Genomic DNA, 26,561 nt, shown 5'->3' on the forward strand with positions numbered 1-26,561 from the left:
TGCTGGATCAGGTGAACAGTGTGGTGCAGCATGGAGGGTGGTCATGGCAAAGGCAATCATGAGGGTTGTCTGTCTGTCTGCTCTTACTGCCCTGGCCTGTCAGGGAGCACACGGAGGCTCCAGAGAATGAATCATGCACCAGCACTGTGCTGGGTACATCAAGCTGAAGAAGACTGTTGAAGTTTGAGAACAATGTCCATCCTCAAGACAGGCTGATGTTGTTGGCAGGGCAGTAACATACATGCTCACAGCAAGCAGCGGTTCACCGGAGCCTGTGAAGGAGAGATACCATGCTGTGGAGCTTCGGCTGGTGCAGATGGTCCCAGCATTGGTGATGAACACTGTGGACTGCTCTTGTGGATATGGTGATGATGTCTGTGCTGGTGCAAGTGATGTTGATGCTGACCTGAGAATGCGGTGATGAGGGAAGAAGAAGGCTGGGTCATGTCTATGTTGAGAGGAACTGAATAGGACTTGCTGGAGCTAGTGCACTGAGTAGGAGCAGTGGAAAATGGGTTGGCGTGAGAGACGCTGGTGACAGGGTGATGGTGGTCATGATCCTGTGATCTGCGCTGCTACTGCTGGTGGTGAAATCTGGGGTTGCTGCTGATGGTGAGTGATGCGCCATCAATCGTGATAGTCGTCGTGGATGGGAGTGATGGCTCTGTGGAAGGGTGTGTCGATGATATAACGGCAGTAATAACGGTCGCAGTGTTTTTGTTGGCGACGGCATTGGTGGTGATGGGGTGATTGATGGTCCTGATGATGTCATACTGATGATGACAGAGGTGGTGGTCTTGATTGTAAGAGGCCTGCTGGGAATGTGGGGCTGGCCGTGGAGGTGACGGCTGCTACATGATGGTGGCCACAGAGGGAGGCGTGTCTCAGAACATGGTAGTGGCCATGAAAGGAGTATTGGCAGCGACTGTGAAGGTACTATGATGGAGTGGTTATGGAGGTGGGATGGTATTGGTGATAAAGTGGTGAATGTAGAGGAGGGACCAGAGATGTGGTGACCATGCAGGGCGGCATGTATAGGTGATGCAGTGGTGGTTGTAGAGGTGGTGGTGATGCCATGGTGGTCATGGAAGTGTGATGACCATGGTGGTGTGGTGATGTGACAGGGGCTGTGGAGGTGGCAGTGATGGTGGTGGTAGCCATGGGGGCAGTAGTGAGGCCATGGTAGTGGTGATATAGTGGTAGTCGTAGAGGTGGTTTTGGTAACATGGAAGCAGTGACAGAAGTGGAGGTAGTGGAGTGTGCTGGGGGCGGGGATGTTGCTGGTGGTAAATGCTCACTGCAGATGCTATTGGTCTTGTTTTGTTCAATGTCTTGGTGATGAGCCTTAGGTATTGTGGGAGGGGGCTCTGGAAAGAATTGCAGGCCCCCCTATGGGCATTGGCTCCCTTCTTCATGGTATAAGTCTGGAGTTAAGCCACGGTGACTATTCGAACGTGATAGGGTAAGTAGGAGAGGAAGGCTTACACACGGAAGTCTGGGAAGATGTCTGGTAGATGAGGTGAGGGAGGCTAGGGTGGTTATGGGTATGCGTTGTCTGGACCTAGGGGAATACCAGGAGTGCACAGTGCCCAGCAAGGGTCTAGCTCAGCTGTCATCAAAACGATAGGGTTTGAGGGTTGTGGGGTCTGGACAGTAGCCTCTTGACTGGCAGGAGGGTGAGGTGACAAGGCCAGTGGATGTGTCTGTAGGAGCCATAGACAGAAACCTAGGAGAGAGACAAGGTCTCAGGTTGGTCATCAAACCCCTTTCTGAGCCAGGTGCAGGCAGCAGGACCCTATTCTCCATTTTTGCCAGACTGTGGAGTCATTGTCCACTGTCCTCAGGTTCCCCACTCTGTCCCACAGACAGCCATGACCCATGTGCCCTGCCTGGGTAACCCGAGAGGAGCCATTAGGGATAGAGGGGGACAATCTGAGACTAGAAGCCCCAGTGCAGTGTCTGGCGCCAGGTAGGAGAGAAGAAGAGACTGGCGTCTGGGTGGGGGGAACAGGAGAAGCCCCAAAGTCCCTGAACAGATGTGAGGTGCAAAGAAGGGCTGGCCGCATCTCTATAGTGAAGGGCACCAGGCTCCAGGTGTTTGGATCTCTGAAAGCCAGGCTAGGACTAGAATCTTAGAAACAGCACAGGAGAGGTGTCAGCTCAGCAGCAGGGGGGAATGGTCCTGGGGCTGGGCAGAGTGGTCAGGCCCTCACAGGAAGAAAAGACAAAGACCTGGCACAACTGGGTAGGCCTTCTGGAAGCAGCAGCAGCAGCAGCAGCAGCATCTTGATGCGGGAGAAGTCAGTAGATGGCTCTGGGAAATGGACACACCTGATGGAGGAGGTGTGGCTAAACTGGGACCTGGGATGGAGATAGATCAGGGGAGCTTATTTCTGGGGTGCAGATGGAGGCTGGCTCATGAGGGTTCTCAAAGACCCAGTTGAGAACCCCTCAACTGCAGAGGCTTCAGTCCCACCCCTGCCCAGAGCCTAAGATCCTCCCCCCCACTGGAGTGCACTGTGCCCACTCCTGGCTGTTTTATACCCTGTGGGTGGACACCTTATGAGTCATTCATACTGGGGTGTGAATTAGCCCATCAGATCCGAGGGGACCCCGACAGGCACAGTCCTAGAATAGCACCTGCTCGTGGGCTGGCGGGAGGCATCACGATGCAATAGGGCCCTTGCTCAGTGGGTGGGCTCCATGCACTGTCTGCATACTGTCCCCTGGTGTTCCTCGAACACAGAGGCCCTGGAGAGCCTATCATTCTCTGAAAAAAAAATCCAGGTTACTGCATACCCACTGCCTAGCAGGCAGCTGAGCTCTGAGCTGGGTAGGATCAGGAATCTCTGTTCACTTCTCCTGGGCTGGCAGGTACGAAGGGAGCATGAGAAGAAGCTGAGTATGTGGCCAGCTGCAGGGATATCCTCTCAGGGTCTTCCTAATTTGTTTGGTCCACCTCTTTTGGACACTCCTGGAGGCACCTGTAGAGGGATGCTGGGCAGTCAGCTGGGAATGAAAGTCATTCTTGTACCACTGTCCCTGGGACTTGCGGATAGGGTTGTGACTTTGCTCTTGGAACTGAGGGTGAAATGAAGTAGGGGGCTACACTGGCTCGGAGGCTACCGTGGGAGCTGTGGCTGCTCCCAGGTTTAGGGAGAGCTACATTGAGCTAAGGTTCTTGGCTGGTATGGCTGTGGTCTGGAAAACTGGGGCCAGTTCCCAGGAGTCCTGAGGCTGAGGTCCAGGGCTGAGGCGGAGTTGGGATGTAGAAGCCAGGTGGTGGTGGTGGTAGATCCCAGCAGGTCCCCTTGGAGAGCCAGGCCAACAAGAGGCAACCACTTTGACAGAGGCTGCTAGGGCAGGTGAACAGCAGGTGCCGGCACTGGGAGATTGGGGATGGACACATTCCCCGTGGACAGAGTGAGTGAGTGGTACTCACAGGGCCTTCCTGGGCCTTCATCTTTCCTCCCTGCCTTACTTGCCTGAGGTCTGTACTGGATACCCTACCCTACAAATATGCCCGCTAGGCAGGGGATGACGGTGACCTTTTAGAACCATGCCTGGCATAGAGGAAGTTGAGTCAGGCCAGGGAATCATTAGAAGTGGAGTAACGGGACAGAGAACTGCCCCCAGGGCTACGGTGACATGAATATCATTGGGCATCGTGGCTGGAGCCACATAGAATTCTCATGATGGAGAAAGGTCATTAGTGGCATCGAGAGAGGTAGGCAGTTTCCAGATCCATCCTGGCACCTGTCCGAGGGTAACAGGTCTCCACCCACACAGGAGGGAGTCCTCGTTATGATCCCTTGCTATTCTCTGTCCAGGAAGGGGTCACTGACCTAGCTCCTTCCCTGGATCTGGATCTGTTACCAGGACAGGAGGAGGGCAGGTATGACTGGCCCAGATTCCTTAGTCCTAGTTCAGGATAGGGACCTGGCTGGATGACTCAGATCACATTTCTGAGGCTCAGAGGACAAGTGGCAACAGCATCCACTGTGGGAGCAGCAAGCAAGCAAGAAAGGGATGCCTGTGTGTGCTGCAACTGAGAGTAGAGACTCTCACAGCAGGGTGGCTTTCAGTCAGACTCAGGGAAGAACTTCCAAATGTTAGGAACCAAAATTTTATGGCAGGGAGTTTGGGGTTCCCCCCCCCCGCCACCTTCAACAGGCAGGGTGTCAAAAGTACAAGAACCCACCAACTGGGGTATCCTTCACACTTGTGCTGAAATGTCTGTGGTCCAGGGCTTCGGGGGTAACTCCATGACTTCTCAGACTGAGCTCTCCTCATGGCTTGGGGCCCATCTGGATTCTGGGTTGCTGAAAGGGCCTGATCAGATCTACTTTCAGCCAGGGTTCAGATGGGGACAGTTGGGGGCAGCTGTGGAGAGAAGCTGGAATCTAGGCCCCGCTACCACCTTGCTGTGTGGTCAGCTGTACCCGCACAGCTCCCTTTTCGTGTCTACAAAGCTGACCTGAGGCTGCAGCAGAGAATGGGAGATGAAACACACAGGTGCCTCAGAGCAGAACAGAAGCTGGGGAGGGAGGTGAGGAGAGGACTTGTCCCTGGGCTGCACGTGGGGTGCCCACGATACTCCTAACACACGTGGCACTTGACTAGAGAGAGAGGTAGGCAGGCAGAGGCGGGCCCATATGGCAGTCTGGGCAACTTACAGAGGCTAGTTCTGCCCTCTTTCCATGCCAAGCCCGGCTGGCTGGCTGGTTCTCTGGGTCCGCCCAGGTACCTTCTCTGCTTCCCACAGCCTGGAACTGGAGAGTCTGGCCCTGGTGACCCTCAGCTGGGTAAGGTGGCAGCCACTCCCCCACTGCCCCTGGGAGGTCAAACTAATTGGTACCACAGCAGAAGTTCTGGGCATCTCTGGCTCTCAGGCTGGCGGTGTCCCAGGTGGTGGCCAGCCGTGGTCAGCCTGGCGCCCTGTGGACCCGACAGGGTGTCTGGGACATTGCCAGGCTGCCAGGCTAGCTTCCCTCACCCACCTCAGGGTGCTGTCCTCTGAAGTCTTCCCAGGCAGGTATGATAGCTGAGATCCCAGTGTCCTGTTCTAAAGAATGGCCACCTGGCCAAAAATGTGGACAGGCCAGCGGCGGCATGCTGGCCCAGCACACAGGGCTTTCTTGGAATGTGTGCATGCTGATGACATTTGTTAGTCTGTGCTAGCCTTCTGTGTCTGGTCTGTCATCTGTGGCATGAGACTGTCCCTTTGCCAGTCCTAACCTGGAGAGGGGGTACCATGAAAGCCAGGACTTCATGGCTCGGGAGATAGCCAGTCATGTCTGGCACATAAGAGTGATTTTTGAAAACCTCTAGGGATGGTGCAGAACCTGGCGTACTGTTCAAAACAAGGGGCTTTTGGGGGAACCCACATTTCCTTTCCTGTCCTCTTTGTATCCTACCTCCTTCCCAGTAGGATCTGCAGTCTTCTCTAGTGGGGGAAATATATTTTTGCCCTAGACTATAAGCAGGGACATATAGTGCTAGGTGTGTGCAAGGTAACAGGCTGGTGGGAAGGCTACTTGAGTGGTGGTAGTTTTGTTTCCCTGGAGTTGATACTGTGGGGACCTGCAAAGGGTTCTGATGGGACAGGATCGCAAGGCTCAGAGGCTTTCCTGAGGGCAAAGATTCTGCAATTGGAGGACCTTTCCTTGGCCTCAATCTACTCTGTATTCTTGTTCTTGCTGTGGAAAATGAGGGCCCTCGGGTAGAACCCTGGGCCTCAAATCCTGGCATTCATGGGCCGGGAACCTTGTAGTTCGGTGTGTACTGCATCTCAGAGTGTGCTAACGACTCTCCATAGGTAATGGAGAGGAGTTCACAAAGCTCAGAGCAGCACTGCAGCTCCTGGGCCAGCCCATAACCTGTCGGGGGTTCTCTGGAGTAATTCTTTCTGATGGGCAGAGGGACCCTGAGGGAGATGCAGATGCTGTGGGCCAGGCTCCCTGGGTTGTTGAGAAGAGGGGGAAGGAAGGAAGGAGTCACTGGGAATTAAGGGAGGGCTTAGAGTCCTGACAGCTGACGCTGCTGTTGGCTGCCAGCATATATTCCAGTCAGGCACTGAGTTGTGCAAGCCTTGTGCTGTGTTGGGGGGGGGGGTTCCATCCCCTCTTTAGAGACAAGGAAACTGAGGCAAGGGGGGTGATAGTAGTAACTGTGCTCCTGTAGGAGGCAGGTGAGGTACTGTTGGAATCCAGGTATCTGGCTAGTCCTTTGTCCTTAGCATGTATGGGCAGCCAGGGCTATGTGCTCGTCAAGGCTGTGCACAGGGCTGTTCTCCAATGCTACCAGGGAAAGCAACTAGACAAAGAAAACCCACCGCGGGTGTAGATAGGCAGGCCCATTCCTGCCTATGGATTTTATAGTCTTCACTGGCACTGTGGAGGTGTCCTGGAAAAGGCCTCAAGCCATCGTTCTGGCTAGGAATGGAAGCTACAGACTAAAGGCTTCCTGGGTGCACAGCGAGGACATCTGGCTGGCCTCCCAAAGCCTTGGACTGGAAAAGGGTGAAGTCTTCCTTCCCGGCCTTGGGTTCAAGAGACCACTCCCACCTGGGATTCTTGTTAGCCCACATCCTGGGGTGCTTCTGGGACAGGAACAGGAATGAGTTCCCAAAAGGTGGCCCCAGGCACTTCCTGCAAAGCAAACTCAGCCCCAGGGCCAGAGGGAGAAGGATGGAAGCTGGTAACTTTCTGTTCAGAGAACTGCCTGGTAGGCCCCCAGGGGAGGTAGGAAGGGGAGGAGGGGGTATTTGCTGGAATCCTTCAGATCCTGGTGCACCCAGAACATAGCTAGTACTTTGCTTCGCTGAAATGGGGCCAGCGGAGGCCTGGAGGCAGCAGGAGGGGCCTGGGTCAGCGCGCAGAGGGAACTTTCCAGCAGCTGGCCAGCTCCCTGCAGGGAGGGCTGTGCTAGTCTGGGACTTGGAGCCGCAGATACCCTGGCGGCCAGTCCTGGAGGGATGCAGCGGCGCGGCCGCGCGGGATGGAGCCATCCCAAGGTCACCAGCTCCGGAAGAGCCCTGGGCTGTGAGGCTGGGGTACTCCTGGGCGGCCCCTCGCGCGCCCCCGCGCCAGGGCCTCGGGCTCGCGCGGGCTCGCGGCCGGGCAAGCTGGCGGGCGGGGCGGCCGGGCCCCGGGCCAGCTCCCGCCTCCCTCCCGCCGCTCCCGCGGCCCGCGCTCCCGCGGGCCGCGCTCCGCGTCTCCAGCGCGCGGCGGGCGGTGCAGAGCGCGGCCATGGGTGCCGGGGCGGCGGGTCCTGGCGGCGGGGCGGTCGCGCGGCGGGCGCAGGTGCGGGCCGGGCCGGGCCGGGCGGGCGCGGGGCCCGCGCGCCGCCGCTGACGCTGTCTCCCGTCCCGCCGCCCGCAGACCCTCCTCCTCCGCCCCCCCGCAGCTCGGGCCCTGGTCGTGGCGCGGCTGCCGCACGGTGCCCCTCGATGCCCTCCGGACGCGCTGCCTGTGTGACCGGCTCTCCACCTTCGCCATCTTAGCCCAGCTCAGCGCCGACGCGGTGAGACCCGGACGGCGGGGGGCTCGGGGCGCGGGACGCGGGCGGGGACGTGAGCGCGGGCGGGCGGGAGGCACAGGGCCAGGCCCGGCCCCCCAGGGGTCTCAGAGCCTGGCAACCACAGTGTCCCATAGAAGTCCTGGAGATGGTGAGTGGGAGCCTAGTGGGTGGCAGTGTGGAGTTTAGAGACCCTCAGGAAGTGACTGTCAGGTGGGTCTTGGCTCCACTCTCCTTGGAGGCCTCAGGCCTTGGAGACCTTAGAACTGGGGCTGAGAGGCGGGCCTGTGGACCCCTGCGCTGAGAAGAGGAGCTCCTTCGCACAGCGCTTCTGCCTGCCCCCGCCCCAGTGGAGCCTGGGCTGCGGAGGTGGCTGTGTCCCCAGGCAGGGTTCTGGGGGTGGCTGAGGCTGCTGGGCCTGGCCCAAATCCCTAGACAGGCCCCATGGTCTCAGGGGCCTCCGTTTTTGTTCCTGCGATTCTTGTGGGGGCTGCTGGTTTCTATGGTGACAGCATCTCAGGCCAGCTTGCTGCCTGGGGCTCTGGGTGCTGGCCCAGTCCTCATGACTGGTGGGCTTTCCTGGCCCTACAGTCTCAAGAAGGCCAGGAGAGTGGGGGTAGGGGCTGGAGTTTCAGAGTTCTTGGGCAGGACTGGCCCAGGAAGGGGAAGAGCCAGGGTCTGAGCCCTGGCCCCTAGCCCAGCCCAGCCCAGCACTCTTGCGGAAGGGGCTCCAGGGATGGAATGGAGGACTCTGGGGAGAGGACTTGGCTCTCCCGGATGTGAGCAGCTAGATCTTGGCCCTCTGAGAGCCCAAGTTCCATGTAGATGCTTGGCCACCGTCTTGTTTTCTGAAAGTGAAGAGGGCATACTATGTCAGCTGGGGGTCTCATGGCCGGTCAGAACCAGAGGGCCCTCAGTAGTTGCTACCAAACTCCTCTTTGATAGTCATCACATCTGAAGCCAAGAAGCGCCAGTGCCAGGTCCCATGGTGAGTCTGGGTCCCATGTGCCTTCCAACTGGGCAGATCCTTATGTGGGACTGCCTAGACCGGAAGGTCTGTAGGCAGGATGACAGCAATGGCTGGGACCACCCTAGAAACTCCGTGCCAGAGGTGGCTTCTGTAGAGATGGCCACTGCATGTCCATTCCAGGACTTCCAGAGGCTGACCTGGGCAGCGTAGGTCCAGCCTGGGCTCCTGTGTTGCTGTGCCTTAGGACATGGAAGTAGGACCAGAATGGGGAGAATCGCAGAGCCACGTCCCTACCTCCTTTGTTCCAGCCCAGGACTGGGCAGTAGGAGATCGGAGTTGAAGACTGGAACAATGAGCTTGCTTCTTACACATAGCAGTATCCTGGATCGGCCTTCTGCCTGTTAGAGTTTCCCTTATAAAAAGGAGGGGGCCCTTTGTCCTTAAGGGGGAGCGCTGTTCTTGGGAGCTGGACCCCTGAAGCAGCCGTAGCTGGCGTACCGCTCCTGATGCTGGGAATGAGCAGAGGGTTTGGGTGTGGAGCCTTCCTAGGTAGAGCTGACTATGATAAGTGCCTGGGGCAGGGGGAATGAGGCCACCCTGAGGGGACGGAGCAGATGGACTGTCCCCAGCTCTGCTTTGTGTGGCTGGAATCCATGGATGCCCTGGGGGCTTCTGCAGATCAGGTCAGTGGTCACAAAACGGTGTCTCTGCAGGGCGTCATTTCAGAGCTCCCTGTCTGTAGCCCAGACCGGGCGGCAGAGGCTGAGTTAAGAGCCAGGTGGTACCTCCTGGAGCCCTTCGCCTTACTTGTGTGATATCATAGCAACTGGCCTTCCTAACTGCAGGACTGCCTTGAGAGAAGCTTGCCTTTAGGGTGGGGCTTGAGCAGGGAGAGGGGGTGGGCGGACCACTATTGTGGGAGTGGCTTCTGTTTGCCTCCCACCAGAACTCCTTTTGGTCGTTCTCTCCTTTCTGCCTAACCCCCTATCTCACCCATATTGACTTCCATAAGGGTGAGACCCTATTTGAGATGCTGGAGGGGAGAGATCAGAAAGTGCTCCCGCTGAGGTCTTCCTGACCTCTAGCTGCCTTACTTGGCCTAAGCTGACATTTGAATGGCCAGGTCTGGGGGGCTCAGGCAGAACCTGATGGTGTCCTCTAGGAAGACTGGGGGCCCCGGAAGCAGGCAGCAGCCTCCTTCCCGCAAAGGAGCATCTAGAAGGAGTTTGTAAAGAGGAGGTTTGGAGTGAGGTCCTGGGGATGCATAGGAGTTCACTAGCCTAGCTTGGGGTAGAGGGAGACAGCTATTCTATTTAGGTGAGAAAGGCACTGAGCTGCAGGATGTGAGAAAGGCATGGGGTACAGGACAGGAGAGACAAAGTAGACAGGGTGAGAGGGAGGGCTTAGCGTCATGCTAAGGAAAGGGAAGGCAGGAAAGACGGGAGACAAGACCCTGGCAGGGATAAGCAAGCAAAGGACAACCTGTCTGGCTGCAGAGAGGTGGCCAGAGCTGAGCTAGGTGGCTGGCAGGGAGAGACAGTGCTCCTCTCTCTGGCTGATAGGGAGACCATCTGAACCAGATAGTCGGAAGGCACCTCAGCCTTGGCAGAGACAACATTCCAGACACAGTGGCTCAGGGGACTCTTCTCTAGAGGGCCTGAGGTGGAGGTAACGTGTGTGGCACCCAAAGCTAGGGTTGCAAACTGGTCAAGGCATGCCATGAGGGAGACAGACCTAGGAGCAGGGAGCTGGCTGGCAGCCAGGGTGTGGGCGCAGATGCTGCTGGGCTGCGGCTGCAGGAGGTGAGTAACTGCTCTGAGTCACACCTGTGAGGAGGATGCACCACCTGCCTGAGCTTCAGGGACGGACTAGGCAGTGTGTTTATGGTGCCCGACCCAGCCTGGCCATAGTAAACAACGTGGGGCCAGATGTTGGTGTCGTTGCCTCTGGGACACGCATCCCTCAGTCTTAGCTTGTAGGCGACCAGGCCCTATTCCTGTTTGTAAGTAACCAGGATCGGTATCAGCATTTAACCTGACTCGGGGCTGCGTATGTCACCAGGATCAGGGCTTAGCATGTGACCAGGATGAGGGCAGGTGTGTGAGTAGGGTCAGGCCCAGGTGTGGCAGGGTCAGGTAGCAGTGTGTAGCCAGGGTTACACTCAAGAGTATGATCAAGGACAGGGTTCAAATCATAACTGGATTGGTCAGGGCTCAGAGTGCAACCAGGATCAGGACTCGGTATGTGAATAGGGCCAGGGTTCAGAGTGTGACCAGGATCAGGGCTCAGTGTATAACCAGGATTGTGGCTCAGCCTCTGACCTGAATTATGTACATGGTCAGCGTTCAACTTGTGACCAGGGTCAGGACTCAATATATGAATATGTCCAGAGCTCAGCCCGCGACAAGGATCAAGGCTCAACGTTCAGCTGGTACTCAGAATGTGCACCAGCTCAAGAAGCAGAGTGGAATTTGATTGAGATCAAGACTCAGTATGTGTTATTGGTGAGGGGCAATGGGGGAATAGGTAACATTATTACATATCTTAGTCTGAGGTGAGGTACTTTGGAGATGTAGATAACAGTGAGACAGGAACAGGAGGAAGCTGGCCTTGCAGATAGAAGCTATTCTTTAGGAGGTGAGGCGTGTAGACCATGCGAAGACTCAGGAGTTTACAGGGTGCAAATTGACAGCAACTGTGAAAAGTGCAACTGAGACATGCCGTCCATCAGTGAGTTATTCACCGGTGAGTGCTTGAGGGAAAGCGACAGGCAGAGAGCCCAAGGCTGTTCAGACCGAATGTTCGTAGGGTCTCTAGAAGGTGGTGACATCTCAGCTAAGAGAAGAGCCAGGCACACGAAGGTCAGAAGGACAGTGATGATGGGTGATGGGAACAGCCTGTGCTAAGGCCCTCGGGCATGCTGAGCTTGGCATTGAAGCTGATGTCCCATGGTGGGCCAGCCTGGTCTTGTCTTTTCTCTAGGATTTAGGGTCTGCTTCTTGTCCTTGGGGTTTCCAGTCTGACCCTCCTAATAAGACCTGGCATTCTCTTGACACTCCTGCTGCCCCCGCCCCTCCCTGCCCCACAGAATACAGAGTTGAGGCTTTCATGGGTACCAACTGGGAGAAGCAAGCAGGCTAGGGGTGTCTGGTGGCTGCCAGGCCTAATGAGGGCAGACAAGGCAGATGGCCTTAGAGGTCAGAAGTGGAGTCAGTGATGGCATGGGTGCGAGCCACTTGCTCAATTGACTGTGACCTTCCCAGAGCTTTGGAATCTTTGCTGGCCACAGCCCCCACCTGTCCCTGTCACCTGGCCTCCCCTCACGTGGGACCCAGGTTCTTCACTGGTAAAGGAAAGTATGATAAGACTATGTGACCCTAGAGAGCTCATGCCTGGGGAAAGATGCCCAGCATTTCAGTGTAGCGGATGCAGTGATGGCTCCACTGGCCATTCACAATTATGGCTAGAGACTTTTGAGGTTGCAGAGACACAGGGCTGGTCACCTTGGTCTTCTGCAAAGCCCAGGGGCCTAGGGTAATTAGAGGCTCTTGATTCTTCATACAGCAGGAGTTAAGCCTCTTTCCCAGAGTAGGTTTGGCTGGAGCATAGTTACCCCGCAGGCATAAAGATCACGCTTGGTGTTAGGGCCAGAGCAGGGGTCTTCCTGCTTGTGCCAGGGGTATATGTGTCTGTATGTTTATCAGGTAGGTGGATGTCTGTGGACCTACCTGTCAAGCACCCTGGGGGGGGGGTAGAGCCTAGTTAGGCCACCTCAGGTTTCTTTTCATTTGGGAAGAGGGAAAGGAAGAAGGCCTGAGGAGCTGGGGGTGATGCAGAGGTTCCGCTATTACTCCCATGACTTACAGCCTGCGGCACCACAGGGCTCGTGGCATGAGCCATGCTCTGTGTCACCATTTGCAGTGAGCATTCCCTTGTGTGAGCAGGGCTAGCTCCTGCTGTTTCTGGGCTGTGCTGGGCATGTGGTAGAGAATGGTGGGGTCTGTGCCTGCACAAGGATAAACCAGATCAGACGGGCCAAGGCCCTAGTCTTGTGGAGTTGGGAAGTGAGTTCGGGGCCAAGCGAATCTCAGGTACAATGATTGGGAGGGGAGCAAGGCAGCCCAGTGGCCTTTGCACTGGACCAGGAGTACTGAGGCAAGCAGGGAGAGGACAGGATATGGGGGTGAATCAAGGTACCACACAAAAGCAGGCGGGGGGACAAAAAGAGGAGCTCGAGTGGGGTAATGAGAAATGGAACTGTGGGAAGAACGTTGGGGTGGGTGGCCATGGAGTTAGGGGTGCTGGCTGGCTGCCCATTTAGATATAGTAGGAGCTGGAGGTGGACACCATCCTGAGGCCCTGGCCGTGCAGAACCTCAGAGCTGACTGTGGGCACAAGACTGAGTCTTTGCCTCTGTGATGTGAGGGCAAACCCTCCCAGAGTTGAGGGGCTATGACATGAAGGAGGTGAGGACTATTACTAGTATGGTTTGTGATTGTCATTATACTTGTGAGGTTTGTCCTCAACTAGGGACGAAAACCACCCAGCAGAGAAAGTCGGACTGGCGTGGAAGGGCACAAGACCCCTTGGACTACATGGGGCTTGGGTCAGGCCTCTGTTTGCCTGCCATGGGTCATGTCTCACTCCTTGTCTCTCCTGCTTTCCAGACCATGGATAAGGTGACCGTGCCATCTGTGACGCTCATCGTGGGCTGTGGTGTGTCTTCCCTCACCCTGCTCATGCTGGTCATCATCTACGTGTCTGTGTGGAGGTAGGTGCCTGCTCCAGAAGCCAGCGATCCAGCCCTTCCTCCCTCCCTCTTCCTTGTACCATCTACTCTGGACCAGCTGACCCGTTTGTCCCATGCTGTCTCTGTTTTCATTCCAGTTTCCTGATTGCTGGGTCACTCAGGGACCACAGAGGCAGAATGGGGGGACATGTTAAGTATTCAGGTCCTTGTTCCTATTGTCACCTGACTACATGCCTTGACAGACACCAGCTTTGAGCCCAGGCCCCAGCTGGACACATAAAGCAGTTATCTTTTGCCTATTTGGGTTCTTGTGGCTACCCGGTATTCCTGTGTACTCTCATACCTGGGCCTGCAAACTCCCTGGGGTCAGAATCCCAAGGCTACAAGGATCATCAGGACCTATGTCCACCGCAGGCCCTGGCTGCCCATATGGGTTATAGGGTGGCACAACCTGGCTAAACTCCAGGCAAGCGTGTATCTAGGAGACTTGCATCGTGTGAATCCTCTATGGATAAGGCATTAGGAGCTCACTCAGGTCACAAGTGTGTCAGTGCACATGCCCCCGACAGTAGGTGTATGTAACCACAGGTGTGAGGCAGGAGGATAAGGCTCTCCCTGCTCTCTCCAGCATCCAGTCCCACCCAGTCGTTTTACACTAAGGTACATTCAAGGTCATTGTACACAGAGCCACCCCGTGCCATGGCTGGCCCCTGTCACTGGCTATTCCAGTTCTCTGCCCCACGCGTGTGATGGTGGCCAATAATCGAAACTGGTGTGCTAGTCAGTGCCTGCAAGCAGCAGCAAGAGATGGATGTGACTGGGGAGGGGGGCGGTCTATGCAGCCTCGAGCATCAGGTGCCCTCTGTGTTCTTCCCAAAGGCAGAGCATCCAGAATGCTTCCCACAGGACTCCCTCTGCACAGCCTCTCAGGATCTCAGAGGCTGGCTTCGAGTCTGACCCGGACAGGAGGCAGCTTAGTGTATAAAGCACCTTTCTCAGTGAGCGTTGCTGGCACCACTGTGCCCTGCAAGCTGCAGACAGGAACTGTTCTGATGGCCAGTTAGGGAGTGGGGGACAGACAAAATGGTAATGGTGGTAATGGTGACTGTGGTAGTGACGATGGTAGTGATGATGTAGGTGATGATGGTTATGGTAGATGTGGTGCTGGTGGTACCGACAACGGTAGTGAAGATTGGGGTGGTGGTGATGATAGGCGTGGTAATGGTAGTGGTAATAGTGGTGGTGGTGGTGGTGATGGGGTTAGTAATGACTGTAGCGGTGGTGGTGATGGTGGTGGTGATGACAGGCAGTAATTTCAGGGAGGAAATGGGACTCTGGTTCTTAGGCAGTCCACATGACCATGGTCCTGTTAGTCGCTGACCTCTGGCCCTCAACCCTCTCACAGGTACATCCGCTCAGAGAGGTCTGTCATCCTCATCAACTTCTGCCTGTCCATCATCTCCTCTAATGCGCTCATCCTCATCGGGCAGACCCAGACGCGCAACAAGGTAGGTGGCCTCCTGCCCTGCCCTGACCTGCCCTGCCCTGCCCTGCCCTGTATTCTCTGGTGTGGTGAAGATGGCTGGGTGGCTCAGTGTGAGGGCTCTCCATTTGCCTTTCCTAGGACCCCTTCCTCACTCCTACCTGTGACCTCCATTCTCTGTCTTGCCAAATGGGACCCAGGGGCTAAGCTTTGAGAGGGGTCTTCACATGCCACCCTAATGTATTGGAGACAGAAAGAAGGTCTAGCCCCAGACACTGTTGTGTGCCATGACTGAAACTCACTGTCACAGTGGGCTTGCCTGTGACTTGATGTGGGTCTTAGGGTGTGACTCCCCCTGACCCCTGGGCCTCAGGTATAGACCTGACTGGAGCTTCTCAGTGGGCTCCTGGACCCAGTTTGCTGGGAGCTGGGGGTGGGGGGGGAGGATGAGCACCCACCCCAGGCCTTAGGCTCCAGTGGTCCATCTCAGGGTGAGGACCAGGTTGCTTCCTGCCTGGGAACTTGGCTGGTCTGAGTCATTGGGTGCTAGGTTTTTCCCGTCTGTTGCCACATGTACGTGAGGGATGGGTGAGAGCCCTCGAGCCCAGCCCCCCTGGCCCCTGCCTGCCCAGGTTGTGTGCACGCTGGTGGCCGCCTTCTTGCACTTCTTCTTCCTGTCCTCATTCTGCTGGGTGCTCACCGAGGCCTGGCAATCCTACATGGCTGTCACTGGCCGCCTCCGGAGCCGGCTCGTCCGCAAGCGCTTTCTCTGCCTGGGCTGGGGTAAGCAGGGCAGCTGGGGTTGGGAGGGGAGGGTGGACTGTGGCTAGGGCTGTGGGGGGGGGTGTGAGGGTAGGCAGTAGGCAGGGGTTAGTGACCAAGAGTGAGGGCACACAGTGGAGAGAGGGTGTACAGTGTGGGCTGGGGTAAGCAAAGCCTCAGGGGATGGGCAGCCTGGCTAAGATGATGGGCTAGCTCTGTTCTTGGTATTTTTGTCCTGGCCCCTGCTTGGTTCTGCCACTTCCAGAGTCTCTGTTTGCCATTCAGGCTTCTCCCTCTGAGCTTCCATTCCTTTATAAGGTTGCCAGAAAACACAGCCCAATCAGTCCCATAGGCATTCGGATGGCAAAGACAGCATATTGTACCTTCCATAGTACTTAGGACGCATGCGCCCAAAAAAGGCTATCCTCTTTCTGTGAGATTAAGTGGTGATAGACTGCGTCTCGCCCTCTGATCTGCAGTCACCCTGCACTGTCCCACCCTGTCCACCTCTTTCCTGTAGTACATTTGGGGCTCCCCTCATGCAGCCTGTCCCCCAACCCATGTGGAAAGGGTGTGGCAGGACTGATCCCCTTTCTTCCGCTCCTCTTCTAGGGCTCCCTGCACTGGTGGTGGCCATTTCCGTGGGATTCACCAAGGCCAAGGGGTACAGCACCATGAGCTAGTGAGTGGGGCAGGCGGGGATGGAATGGCCTTCTGCAGACCCGGGGTGCCTGGTCCTGCTGGCATTGTGTCACCAGGCTTAGGAGGGCGGGCCGCTGGGCAGCTCTCTCACTCCTAAGCAATCAGGTCCTGTCTAGCCTGATCAGGGGGATGAGACGAATGCCCGGGGCCACCAGAGCTTCCTCAGTGGGTGACCTTGATGGCCATGAGCCCCCGGAGTCATCATCGTCTTCATGTGTACAAGTGTTGAGGATAACTCCTGAGAACAGCAGATGCACCCTCCCCAAGGGCAGTGTAAGCGTCAGTCAGTTTCACAGATGAGGCCCCTGAGACCACAACAGCTGACCTAAAGCAGCGTGGGCTCAATTCGGAAAGTAGGATCCCAGGCTCAGGATAGAGCTAGAAAGGGGACCAGAGACCTGCAGGATTGGCTGGTTCACACTAGTTGGGAGCTGGGTGGCTAAAACCACCAGCGGGTGGGTCAGAGAAAACCTGACTTGCTCTGAAGCTCCAGGGAGGTGGGTGGCAGGGCTCTGGAGCCATGTTGAAAACACTGATGGGATTCTGAGAATGTTGAGCAGCATTGGCTAGAATGCCCAGGCCAGAGCTGGGGGCAGGCCTGTCGCATGCAGAGAATCCTCTCTGGGAGCCGTTCTCAACCTGCGGGTGTTAGCCCTCATAGGGGTCTCATATCAAATATCCCGCGTATCAAATATTTACATTACAATTCATCACACTAGCAAAATTACAGTTATGAAGCAGCAACAAAATAATTTATGCGTGGGGCGGGGTGGGGGCTCACCACAACATGAGGCACTGTATTAAAGGGCCGCAGCATCAGGAAGGCTGAGAACCACACTGCTCTAGGGTTTGATCTCCTGGTATCATGGATGGTGTCCAGGGGCTCTGGAGAGCTAGGCAATTGAACACAGGGCTAGTGACCTAGGCCAGGAACCTCATGTCCTGCAGGGTCTGTCAGAGACTCTGAGAGCAGAGCCAGAAGGGGCCCCACCCACAGAGGACAGAGGGGAGCCCCAGGGCTTCTGAGGAGGCGTATCCTTGCTCTGGGCCACACCTCCATTTGTAAGTGGAGGTAGCAGTGGCTGCACAGGGACCCCTGAGGATACAAACAAACAAAAATGTGTGTGCAAATTTTCTTTTCTGTCATGGCTGCCTGGCTCATACACGTCTCTCTGACTCTCTCTCTCTCTCTCTCTCTCTCTCTCTCTCTCTCTCTCTCTCTCTCTCTCTCTCTGTCTGTCTTGGGCATGGTCCTAGTTTCTGACAGTTTGTTTCTTTCCCAGTTGCTGGCTCTCTCTGGAGGGGGGACTTCTGTATGCCTTCGTGGGACCGGCTGCTGCAGTTGTGCTGGTACTGACCCACCCCTCCCCTCCCCTCCTCTCCCTCCCAGGCTGGACCCCTGGGTCCTTACCTTCTCCTAGGTGGCCTGCAGGGATCTGGTCACCAGCAGTGGCAGCTCCCCCACCTTGCCCCAGTCACTCAGTGTGGCACCTGTCACTCTCTTATCTCCATGAGCATGGCTTGCCTGGGTATTAGGCATTGAATATGTACCTGCCAGGAGGCCTTTGAGAGTTTGGTGAGTAACAGGGAGGTAGGGACAGACGGACAGATGGATAGCTGAAGCTACAGGGATTGAGTAGACTTGGCTCAGGTCACGCATGTCCACCGCAACTGTCAGCACCCAGACTGCCAAGAACTGAGGCTGCTTGTTTCCTGGTGTCAGAGGGACCTTGCTCTTTCCTGGTCCTTCAGTTGACATGCCCATTTGGAGAGGAGTCCAGAACTATAGCTGGGCACTGGCCCGGAGCCAGGACTGGCCTGGCTCAGCATGGGGCTAGATGCCCTCTCTCTCTCTCTCTAGTCCTTGTCACCCCAGCTTACCCTCTGTTGGGGAGGGGTGGTCAGAGAGCTTCGCTCAAGTCAGTGTGGTAGACAGGTGTGACTGACCCTGCAGAGTGTGAGACTCGAGTCTGGGGTGAGTGTGTAGGTGGGTAGAGACAGTTGGGTGGCTGCCAGAATCCCTGCTCCTTATTCCTCAAAGGCATCCAGGTGGAAGGCCAGGTGGACATAACTGGTCAATGTCTCTGAGGGGAGCTTCTGGGCCAGAATAGGTGTCATCTAAGAGCAGGCTCCAGGGGCTGCACCCTTGGATCCTGTGCATTGACCATGCCTACAACAGCCAAGCAGAGCTGATTGCAGGAGGGTAGCCAGTCCTAGAATACCTGCAACCCAGCGGTGTGGCCAGCGAGCTATGAGGCAGGGCTATGCCAGGAAGCAAGGTCCTGTATGTGAAATCCTGACTGTGCAGAGCCAGGGAAACTGTCAGCCCCTGGGCCACTGGGCATGGTCTGTGGCACAAGAGTCCACAGTATCCCCCCACAGTATCTCCTTTGCCCCTTAGAGCTGGGTCAAGGCCTTGGGATCCCGGCAGTCTTTCTACAAAAAAAGGAATTACCTAGAGGCTTTCAGGAATTCCCTCAAAGTGGGGATGAGAAATAAGATTTGAGCAACACCTTATCCCTTTTTCCATACCGTGGCAGAGATAATCAAAGACAGGAAAGGTGCCAGGGTCCCAGGGCATGGAGGCTCTGACAGCGGACTTAAGACCAATTCTTATCTTGGGTAGTAAATTAGTTAGTAGCTTAGGAGATGCATCTGACATCTCCTAAGAAGCCCTCGGGAGGCACCCAGTGACTATTGTTAATGGGGCTGAGAGTCAGTGGGATTGGAGGAAATCAAGAACAAGGGGTGGCTAGTACTTGCCAGATGAAGTCATTCTTAGCCCTAAGAATCACCTACAACTAGGAGCTTACCATCATCAGGGCCAGGGGAGGGCTGTTGGTGGTGTGGGCACATTGAGGAACAGGACTCTGGATGCATCCACTTGGCCAGCACTGGGGTCTGAATTGTGGGGGCACATGAGTAACCCTTAGAAGACTGTGGACATCCTGGGCATGGTCGCTGCTGATCTAGGCACGCATGGGCTCTGGCCCACTCCTGCCTCTGCCCGGCAGGTGAACATGGTGATCGGGATCCTGGTGTTCAACAAGCTCGTGTCCAAGGACGGCATCACGGACAAGAAGCTGAAGGAGCGGGCAGGGTAGGCCCTGTGGCCCTGGCACCTTGCCCTTCTTGGCTGGAAAGACCCAGAGCCCACCCACCATTAAGTCCCCAATCCAGTCTGACAATTCAGGTGTCCTGGAACAGGCTTGGAAACTGGGGCATAGAATACAAAGGCTTTTGCTAGCCATCTGGTCTCTGCTTTGCTCTGTGCCTCAGTTTCTCTAACTGACCTGTAATAAGGTGGGACCCTGTAGAGTCTCCAGAAACTATAAGGCTCATTTCTCGAAGAGAGCACCCCCTACTGGGCTCAGGCTGGTGGGAGGGCACCCCAGGCCCAAGGCTGGGAGCGCCTCTTCCCTGTTCCCCGAATCCCATCACAAGAGGCCTTGTCTATCTGGTGCCTTCATCACTGGAGGATAGCTAGGGACAGATGGGACAAGGCTCCTCCCACACTACTCAGGCACCTGCTCTGTGGGTTGTCCTGGGAGTGAGGGAAGACATGGGGGTCACTGCTGCCTCAACTCAGGAACATTCCAGGGGTCATAGGAAACTGGGGTTGTAGCCTTGCCCTGCCCAGAGTTCTCCCTGTCCAGCCTTCTACATCCTGGAGCTGGTGTGCTGGTGTCTTTGTGGGGGTCCTACCCCTGCCCCTCCCCCCCTGTGCCTGTCTTGCTTGGTGTCTCTCTCTGTTTCTCACTGTCTCTCTTTTTCTGGTTCCTCCTTTTCTGCCCAGTGACTTCCCTGGGTGCCTGGTGGACTCTGGCCCTGGTTAGAGCTCTTGAGCAGGCTAAGGAGCTATCAGTTTGCTGAGAGTCCCTCTATGGTGGGGAGCTTGGGCCTAAGCTTCTAGCCTCAGCCTGGCTGTCCACCTCAGAGTACTGGGCCAGCATCAGAGTCTGAGACCCAGACCACATGTAGGATGAACTGTGGCTGAAGTTGTAGGTGTGGAGGTCTCCCTGGACTCTCCAGCGCTGGCCTTCTTGATCTGCTGTCAGAATAGCCACAGGGCAAGCTTCCGTGTCTGTATCCCCTCATATCAGAGTGAACGGGGCTTTAGAGATGGGGAAAGTTGGGAGCTGGAATCAGATCCCAGCTATGGGTATCCTGGGCCGATGCCTAGATGAGGAGGCGTCTTCCCGCTCACACATCCATGGGCATGCCTGGGCGGGGCTGTCATACAGCTCAGCCTGTCTATTTCTGCTCTCCTTGTGAGGGCAGCCCATGTGATAACATCTGGTGTGCCTCTGTGGGAGGTGGAAGGGTAGCAAAGCCTCCTTCAGATCTGGCTGCTGTCCACCCCGAGACTGAGGTGTGCTGTCAGTCAGCAGATGCAGGCAGCCTGCAGTCCTGCCTAGTTTACTCCCTGCGCTCAGCTCGGGCCCCTGAGATGCTTGAGAGCCTCGGGCTGCCATCTCTGTTCCTTGCCTCGCGTTTCCGAGGGAACCTGTTTGCTTTTGTTTCAGCCTTTGATTTCACTTGCAGTCAGCTGCCCGTGCCCCCCCTCGGGCGTGCCCTCACGTGTGCTGAATGCGGAGTCCTCTCTGCGGCCGAAGCCACCTCCGACGCCACCAGTAACGCCATGTTAGTGCCTTGCCGCCACCTGGAGCAGCCCTGCATGGGCTCTGCTCCCTCCTGACTCACATTTATTTGTTTTTATGTTTTTCTTTCATTTCTTTCACTTCTGCGGTCCCCTCTGGGCTTTCAAGGCAGCCCTGGCCTCTACCCACCCCCTGCCTGCAGGCCTGTCTTTCCCGATTCGAGACCTGCTTGCTATGCAGCATATAAGATACTTGGGAGGCAAGGAGTAGGTCAGCTAAGGTAGCAGAATGGGACTGAACCCACGGTCAGTTGGGGTGGGCCTGCACTGTTTCCTGCCACCGCCCGAGTCCCCCCAACAGTGCTTGTCCAGAGCTTAGCCACAGCCCCCACCTCCATCAGACAAGTGAATAGAGGCTGGAGTCATGTGAGTGTGTATATATATGCGTGTTTGGGGGTATGAGCCTGTTAGCATTGCTCCTGTGTAAGAGTGGTTGGATGTGTATATGATATCTATGTGCCAGTGTGCACAGGGATGGTGCCTATGTGTGAGAGTGGGTCTGTTTACAGTATGCAGCTGTGCAGAGAGGTTCCCATGCGTGAGAGTAGCTGGGTGTGTGGACAGCGTGCTGCACGAGGCAGCGAGAGTGACTGGTGTGTGCAGACGAGAGGAAAAAGTACCCGAGGGTGAGCTGAGCTTGTAAGCAAGTGAATGATTGGTAAGTAGGTGTGAGTGTGTGTGTGTGTGTGTGTGTGTGTGTGTGGTGGGGGGTGTGCCTGCAAACATGTAACTATAAGAATGTAACTGGGCATGGGCTAGTGTGTACAGATGCATGTGTTATCCCCCATGGGTGCATGTGCTGTGTGTCTGTCTGTATGGGTGCTCAGAAAGATATGGCCATGGGAACAGGGTACTGAGCCCAAGGGGATGTTGATCACCTGACTTGGTGTGACAACATAATTGTGTTTTGGGTGGATGGAGCTCAGCATAGAAGGTCCAACCAAAGGCTCCTCCTTCAGGACATAGCAATAACAATAGCAGAGACCCCAAACACTAACCCTCTTGAGCAGACACTGGAACCCAGGACTCATGGTACCTCAGGCTGTGTGGGTAAGATGTGCATGGTTTAGAACCCATCCAAGTAGACTAGCCTGTTCTCACGCTGGGCCCATGCCTCTGTGAGCCCTGGTGCTTAACTTTTGGATCAGCAGTCTTTCTGGGTAGAGTGTAGACAAATTCAGGTCCAGCCTGAGCTAATCAGGTGAGGGTCAGAATTCCAGAGGTGAGGCAGCAGCTAGAGGTGGTAACACATAGGCCTACCTGGAGAGCTTCTGCCTTGGGGTATCTGAGTCTCCAGGGAACTTGTGGCTCCTCTTCCTCAGGGCTTCTGGGGAAATGATTTGGAAACTGGTAGCTTGGGGGAAATAGAGAAATGGCAGAGCTGATTTTGTGGGAAGCCAAGGAGTCTCTGCTGGTGGGAAGACCTGTTCCCACACTAGACACAGCTGCCATGAGGAGTCAGGGTCCCAGATTTGAAGGAGAGGGGAGATGTCTGTCCCTGGGCCCAGTGCTGTGGTGGGAACAAGTACAGAGCTGAGGATGAGGTGATGGGAAGTGACTTCCTAGAGGGCCAGCCTGCCACTGTTCTGTTCTAGATTCAGGGACAGGTGAGCTCACAACCGGGGTACCGGGATACCTGGGTACCGGGGTCTGGGTAGAGCATCCTGGCTTGTGCAGCAGGGGAGGGAGGTGGAGTAGCTGGCTCTGTGCTAGGAGGCTCCACGCTACCCTCCACTTCAAAACTATGAGTGGGGTCAGTATGGACCCAGGGGGGCTTCGTGCCTTACAGAGGTTCCCTCTAAGGAGGGAACGAGAGTTGGCTGGAAGTCGGGACTAGATGAGGTACCGTTTAGCAGCCCATACTTCAGGGCATCAGGGGAAGGGTGGGTCATCAGATTGATTCCTGACTTGGGTTTGAGTTGGGGAAGGTGAGAGGACAGAGATCTGGGCAGGGTTAAGAGAGCCAGTCCTGTGCACCCTGGCCACTGATGGCTACTGTGTTCACCCAGTAGTAATAGCTGTGGCTGCGGGCAAGGCGATCCCTGGGGTCAGAGTAGCATGGCTTCAGAAGGCACAAAGGTAGGCCTGGAAGAAGTCATGATAAAGGGCTACTGTAGCTAACTATATGGAGGCCAGGGAGGAGGTGACAGCTGTGTCCTTGTAAGGCCAGACTCTGCATAGGACCCCTGCCATAGCTGCACTCTTCAGTTTGGTGGGAGTTTGGGGGACCCTCTGCCTAACTGGGCTCTCAGATCCTCCTAGCCTCTCCCATCAGCCCCACTGCCCTGGATACCACTCTGTTCAGTCCCCTTCTCCCATCTGCTCCTTTGAGGGAACAGCAGGATGATCCCTCCCCGCCCCCAAGAGAAGAGGGAGAAGTGATCCTGATGTCACCCTGGCAACGACAGGGGCTACAGACAGGCCACAGTGACTCCTGGAACCACACGAGTGCTGGGGCTGGCTGGGGCCAAGGCACAGTTCTCGGGCACTTGCATGTCCCACAGCCTCGGGGCAGCACCATTGTCCCCACCTGAGCTTGAGTCAAAGCTCCGTGGTAGGTGCAGGCCAGGTACTGATGGCGGACTCAGGCTGCTAGGCTCCCTATGCCAGCCAGATACTCCAAGAAGAGACTGAGGGTGGATGGCAGGGGTGGCTCACAGGTCGGGGCCGCAGGAGGGCGCCGAGGCCCAGGAGAGCAGCTGCAGCCTCGGAAGAGGAAGGACACCCTTCTGTCTGTTCTGTCTGTCTTGGTCTCTCCTTTGACCCTCTGGCCTTGTCCAGCTGTACACTGTCTGTCCTGTCTTTCCCTCACAATTTCTCTCTCTCATTCTCTCAGTACTTGACTCCTGTCCCCCACAGCCATCTTGCATTGCAGTTGGAGCCCTGGGTCTCTGGGTCCAGGGCTCAGGCCTGGAAGATGGAATCAGGAACTGCTTCACCCCACACCTCTCCCATCCCAGTGTCCTTCCTGTCTGTCTCCCTCCCGTCTGTCACCCTCCTGGACAGGGTCCTAGTTTTCTCCCAAAGCGCTCCTCTACTTTGCTGGGTCCCTTCCAAGCCCTCAGGCCTGGGGATGGGGGGAAAGGGGTGTCCTCAGGAGAGGTGGAGCACCCATGGGGCCGCCCTGATGCCCTCCATCCCCAGGGCCTCCCTGTGGAGCTCCTGCGTGGTGCTGCCGCTGCTGGCGCTGACCTGGATGTCTGCTGTGCTTGCCGTCACCGACCGTCGCTCCGCCCTCTTCCAGATCCTCTTCGCTGTCTTTGACTCCCTGGAGGGCTTCGTCATCGTGATGGTGCACTGCATACTCCGCAGAGAGGTGGGCGTCCTGGGCCCGGATCCACCTGTGTCCCTCGAGGTGGGCTTGTGCCCATCACGGGGCCAGGGTTGCTGGGAACGGCACCCTTTTGGAGGATAGATTATCTCCCAGGATAGCTCATCAGCTGGGAGGTCTGCGGCTGACAGGGCAGGGTTAGGAGAGCCAGTGTTAGATGCTTCTAGTGTTTTCTGAACCTTTGGAAGGTGAGAATGTTTCTATCCAACTATGTCCTGATGGCCACCAGCAGGAGGCAGTAGTGAGACTAGGTGGTTGTCCTGACCTCAGAGAGGATGCTCTGTGATGGAAGTGCACCTTACCCCACTCAGTAGGCCAACTTCTGCTGCAGACAGAGCCAGGGCATGGCTGGGACCTAGAGAGAGCCTGTTGCCTCCATCTCTTCAGAACCTTCTAGAATGCTGCTGAGGGATTTGAAAAGTGGGGAGCTATGAGAGAACACAGTTGACTCCAGCTGCAGGAACCAGGGTAGGGACTTCAGGTGACAGAAAAGACTGGGAGAGTGGGGCAGTGAGGAGACCAGATGCTACTGTTCTCTAGGGAGGCTCTGGAGGAGCACCCTGGGAAAGAGGGCTACCTGAAGTCACAAAAATTATTCCCCCAACAAAGCCTACACCCTCCTTCCGCTTCCCTGTGCTAGTCATGTGTCACTCAGCTGTGGGAAGCCACCGTGAGAAGCCGCCAAGCACCATGGCAGCTCACAGGGAGAGACAAGACCTCTGAGCCTATTTGCCCGGCTACCTCAGTCCTGAATCCAGTTCTCAAGTGAAGTCTGGCTCACATCCTAAGGCCCCAGATGTGCTCCAAGGTTGCAGTCCCGTCCTCTGTTCTTCTCTCGCTGTTCGGCCTTCCGGGAGGTGGGCAGTGGCCTAGGAGAAAGGAACATGAGCGTCCTACAGCCAGAAGGAGCCTGAGCAGTCCCGGCTCCAGAACAGCAACTGCAGAGCTGGCCGGGGAGAGGGAGGCTCCTTCTGCCCAGCACATACGATGGGAAGGAAGATTGTAAGATCAGTTGGGAGGAGAGCCCTGCAGGACCAGCTGTCTCAAAGTAGGCATTCGAGGAAGGCAAGCAGGACAGATGTCAGAAGAATAGCAGACCATCCACTAAGATCTAGCCGTAGGGATGGATCTGCTGTGTAAAGCCTTGTGATCAACAAGTTCAGATGTGACTAAGTGCCAACAGGCCACAGCCCCAGGTTGGGAAGGGTGAGCACACAGAACCAGCTTCAGCCCTTGTCTGTGGTTCTTGATGCAGAGGCTGGGTTTTAGGCAATATTTCATGCTGTGACCTTCCTCAGGCTGGTTTTCCTGGGTGATTGGCCACTCCCTCTCGGTTCTGCTTGCTAAGATTTATGCTGGCCTTGTGGCTGTCCTTACCCTTGCCCATACAGCTGGTATGAGGATTAGGCTCTTCAGTGACAGTCAGTGTAGGTTTTTGGGGTGCAGGCTGGCCCTGAAGCCAGGGGTCTGCTTCAGGCGTACATCCTTACCGTGGCCTCCAGCCAGTGGAGCCTGCAGTTCCCTCCCAGCATTAGGAGCTCCAAATGCCTTGATCTTCCATGCTCTGTCCTCCTGTCCTTGACCACAGGACAAGGTGTGCTGCTGTGCTCCAGGGAGGCTCCTTGCAGAGGTCCTCTGCGCGGCCGTGGCTCCCTGCTGACGTACTTTCCCTCCTCCAGGTCCAGGATGCTGTGAAGTGCCGTGTGGTAGACCGACAAGAGGAGGGCAACGGGGACTCAGGGGGCTCCTTCCAGAATGGCCACGCCCAGCTCATGGTAGGACTGACTGCCTGGAGATACAAGCCATCCCACCGCGACCTCTAGGTCTTCCCTGTACCCAGAGTTCTGATGGGCCCTGGCAGCCCTATTAGATGAATTAGACCTCAGTTTGCAATTGGAGAAACTGAGGCCAAGTGGAAATCCTTGATCTAGGGTGTTGAGCCGGGAAAGGCTGTGGTGAGTTGGGTGGGGGCATTCTTGCCTTCCTCAAAGCTGGCCCTTCCAGAACTGTGCACAAGCCAACTGTGAGTTAACCAGTGCAGACTTCTTCAGCTATGGGATCTAGGCACAGTAGCCTTCCAGGGCTCTGCTGGCTGGCCAGCTCTCTGCCCCTCTGGCACCACCCCATATGTTGTCCCAGGTGTCAGCACCCCCAGGGGTGAGGCCCTGGGGAGTATCTCCAGGTGCTGTCTGCACAGGGCCAACCCTCTGGGCCTCAGTGCCACCATCTAGAGGGAACAAGTGTCAGCTGGACAGGTACTTTGTTATTTGGGGACACTGTTTTCCCTCCTCTTGATGTTTCTCCTGGCCTGACCTCTGACCTCAGGGGAAGACGGCCACCTTCCCAGCATCTTGGCTCCTGCATTTCAGGGAAAGACCTCCAGTT

The 26,561-nt window shown here is 56.2% G+C and overlaps 1 protein-coding gene across 3 annotated transcripts in view; it reads left to right on the forward strand.

The window, feature by feature from the left end:
- The window catches only part of Adgrb1 (adhesion G protein-coupled receptor B1), a 59,298-nt gene that overhangs the window by 26,942 nt on the left and 5,795 nt on the right, over window positions 1-26,561 (forward strand). For 2 of the 3 annotated variants that reach the window (XM_052160788.1, XM_052160790.1), the window contains exons 17-25: window positions 7,383-7,524; window positions 13,156-13,259; window positions 14,644-14,746; window positions 15,354-15,504; window positions 16,096-16,165; window positions 17,469-17,535; window positions 19,200-19,285; window positions 23,990-24,161; window positions 25,856-25,951. In XM_052160788.1, coding sequence (XP_052016748.1) covers window positions 7,383-7,524; window positions 13,156-13,259; window positions 14,644-14,746; window positions 15,354-15,504; window positions 16,096-16,165; window positions 17,469-17,535; window positions 19,200-19,285; window positions 23,990-24,161; window positions 25,856-25,951 — 991 coding nt within the window. The remainder of the gene's footprint in view (window positions 1-7,382; window positions 7,525-13,155; window positions 13,260-14,643; window positions 14,747-15,353; window positions 15,505-16,095; window positions 16,166-17,468; window positions 17,536-19,199; window positions 19,286-23,989; window positions 24,162-25,855; window positions 25,952-26,561) is intronic. The other variant, XM_052160789.1, reaches the window with a different exon arrangement.

Source organism: Apodemus sylvaticus, chromosome 17 (assembly GCF_947179515.1).
Source record: "Apodemus sylvaticus chromosome 17, mApoSyl1.1, whole genome shotgun sequence".
NCBI classification, from domain to species: Eukaryota; Metazoa; Chordata; class Mammalia; order Rodentia; family Muridae; genus Apodemus; species Apodemus sylvaticus.